The sequence below is a fragment of the Ruditapes philippinarum genome, unplaced genomic scaffold (genome assembly GCF_026571515.1).
Source record: "Ruditapes philippinarum isolate M1 unplaced genomic scaffold, ASM2657151v2 ctg6422_1_1_1_1, whole genome shotgun sequence".
Taxonomy (NCBI): domain Eukaryota; kingdom Metazoa; phylum Mollusca; class Bivalvia; order Venerida; family Veneridae; genus Ruditapes; species Ruditapes philippinarum.
The window spans coordinates 2,824-5,862 of NW_026853458.1; the positions used below are offsets into that span (position 1 = coordinate 2,824).

The 3,039-nt window shown below is 45.3% G+C and overlaps 1 protein-coding gene across 1 annotated transcript; it reads left to right on the forward strand.

Annotated features, from left to right (window-relative positions):
• Positions 1–1,176: 1,176 nt before the first annotated feature.
• LOC132736913 (uncharacterized) lies at positions 1,177–2,319 on the forward strand. Its single transcript, XM_060724124.1, has one exon. The coding sequence runs from the start codon at positions 1,177–1,179 to the stop codon at positions 2,317–2,319; it is 1,143 nt and encodes a 380-aa protein (XP_060580107.1).
• The last annotated feature ends 720 nt before the right edge of the window (positions 2,320–3,039 follow it).

The window sequence follows — 3,039 nt, forward strand, 5'->3', positions numbered from 1 at the left end:
ACTATAAAAAAACTGCTTCAATACTTACTAATAAAACTTGCCACAAATGTTGACTGGATCATTGCCTTTGTAACAACACGCTCAGTCTCAAATTTCTTTTTCTGTTACCGTGGCAACGAGGAGGGACCATCTCAAAATTGCCATATTTTCAATATTTTGCGTTGATATTTTCCATCAAAATTGATATTTCAAAGTGCTGCAACTTCTCAATGGATTGGCATAGAGTCAAAGGATTTTCAGCGTGGTTACACATTGCCTTATTATCGACCTGGCGTTAAAAGGCGTGCATATCTGGTAATTGGTTAAATGGTAAGTTAACTAATTATTTTAATAGTTACATTGTAGTAAAGCAGAGAGAGACAGTATCAGTAGTGGTAGTATGATAGCGAAAGGTTTTTAGTTTTTTTTTGGATCTGGATCAGGGATTAGTGACGTAATTAATCCACTTGAAATTAGGATAATCCTTTTCAAGTGTTTATCATGTCTACTTGAGACGTATTATTTTTCTGTAAGTGGTTATCAAGTGCTCTTGAGATGCCAATTTCCTTTTAAGTTCTTTTCAATTAAAATCAAAATGGCGGTAAGCCTTTAAGGTTCTTTTCAAATTAAATTAAAGATGGCGGTAAGCCTTTGAGTTATTTTTAAATAAGATTAAAAATGGCGGCGCCTTATTGTTAGGGAATGCTAATAAAGTTCGATACACACAATACATGACATGAATAACGATAATAAAAATAATATATAACAATAATAAGACATAGCAGAGTCTGTGCTATTTGGCAGTCATTATTACTTATTGGCGGAGAAAACTTGACAGGTTAAAATGGCCAACATTGAAGAAAGATCGATTTCACTGAACACGACTTGCTCAGACATTCTGCCAGAGTGCAGAAGCTTCAGCATTGGCGCGGGGGAAGAGCAACGTGACGGCCTGTCGACCTCTAGCGACTGCGAGACTTGTGGCAAGAGGCTACCGAAAAACCGCGTGACATTCATCGCTCAGATTGTTGCCATATACTTAATCATCTTGTCGGCAGTGAATCTTTCGATTCAGAACGGGTCGAATCAAGAACTGCGGATAGCACTACTGAGCTCTGCCGTCGGGTACGTTCTGCCTAGCCCCGGTCTGAAATACAGGAAAACACTTCAGACAACGTCTGGGCAAAATTGAACCTGATGAGGAACAAACATGTAGGAGAAGAGACGAAGTTCGAGTATCTGGAGCGGATCTACAGTGATCCGTCGCACCCGGCAAGCTTTGGCGGGCCCAAGAGACTGAAAAAAGAGGCGGACAGAGAGGGTATATTTAACGTGAGCAGTACAGATGTGATTTCGTTTCTAGAGTCTCGAGACACGTACAGTACAAACAGGCCTGTTCGTCGGCGCTTCAATAGGAACAGAATACTGGTCAGTGGCCTTCGCCAACAGTACGACATGGATCTCTGCGACATGAGTAAACTCGGACGTTATCGTGGCAACAGGGGCACCCGCTTTCTTCTCACCGTAATAGACGTGTTCAGTAGGTTTGCAATGGTTAGGCCGCTGCGTAACAAGTCTGGGAAGGTCGTCGCCGAAGCACTGGAGCAGATATTAACGTCAGGTCCTATGCCGGTGCGCTGCAGATCAGACAGGGGCACGGAATTCACGTGCAAGGCAGTGGTCGATTTACTACAGCGACTGGGAGTCAAACAGTACTTCAGTACGTCAGACCTCAAATGTCAGAGCGTTGAACGTCTGAATCAGACGCTCAAGGGCGCCATATACAAATGGTGTTATGAGAACCGATCATTCGCTTACGTTACGGTACTGGACGATCTTGTCGACGGCTACAACCACAGGGTGCATTCTTCGCTGTTTGGACTTAGTCCTAGCGAGGTGAACTCGTCCAACGAGGCGAGGTTGTGGAATCTGATGTACGTGGATGGGGCCGGGAGGGCAGGTCAAAGGACGCAACTGTACAAATATCAAATTGGCGACCTCGTGAGAATAAGCCTAGCAAAGAGAACGTTTGAGCGATCTTACGGTGAAAAGTTCACGTCTCAGATATTCAAAATACGGGGGCGGATCTATAGGGAAAACATTCCTGTCTACTTTTTGGTCGATCTCGAGGAAGAGCCAATCAGGACAGCCTTTTACGAGCCCGAGCTTCAGCGGGTCAGGAAGAGCCTTGACGACATGAGCGACTGGGAAATCGAGCGGATACTTAAGACCAGGAAGTCGGGAAATGTGCACGAAGTTCTGGTCAGATACCGCGGACTCGGACCTAAGTTTGATAGGTGGCTGCCCAAAGCTTCTCTTGGCCAGAAAAAGCGCGCGTAAGGACATGGAGCAAATACACGTGGATATATGTAGCACAGACTGTGGCGATCTGTACCCTTCGAATACCGGAAGTGACTTTAGAGTGATGCTGGGCGAAACAATGACATTAAAAGACGGACGATGGTCGGTTGCACTGGTTGGAGTCACCGTGAAAAGTGCGCTTGACGGCACTGATCTTAATGGCCAGGAGCTGTACTTTTGCTCTAACGTTGTTGACTTTTCTGTGATGGGGGGCAAAAAGGTTCAACTTCTCCGCCGAGTTTGTTTGGGAACTGGAGTGAGGACCTCGGACGGGGGGTGTGCATTTTCCATAGACACCGTTGAAAATTATTGTTTCTATAAAAGGGCACCGCACCAGGAGTTGAAAGGCATTCACGTGTTCGTGCTTAAAAAATCTGGACAGAAATTCGAGCTCATATCTGAATGTGTGGTGTCAGTCACCTTGCATTTCAAGTGCTTCAGATAAAGGGGCGGGGCTTATGTGCCTTCGTACAATACACTGTCAACAGAGGGCCGAGCCATTGTTTGACAAGGCAGGGCAGGCTTATCTCTCTACACGTCAACATAGTCAGTCAGTGCACAATGAACAGCGACGCTCACCACTCCAGTCACCTTTATATACCGGACTTCAAGGCATGGGAGAACATTTATCAAAGAAAGGTTTCATCTCTTGCGAGAAAGGAAGAGAAGCGATTGGCAATTAAGAGGCCGGCGGAAGTA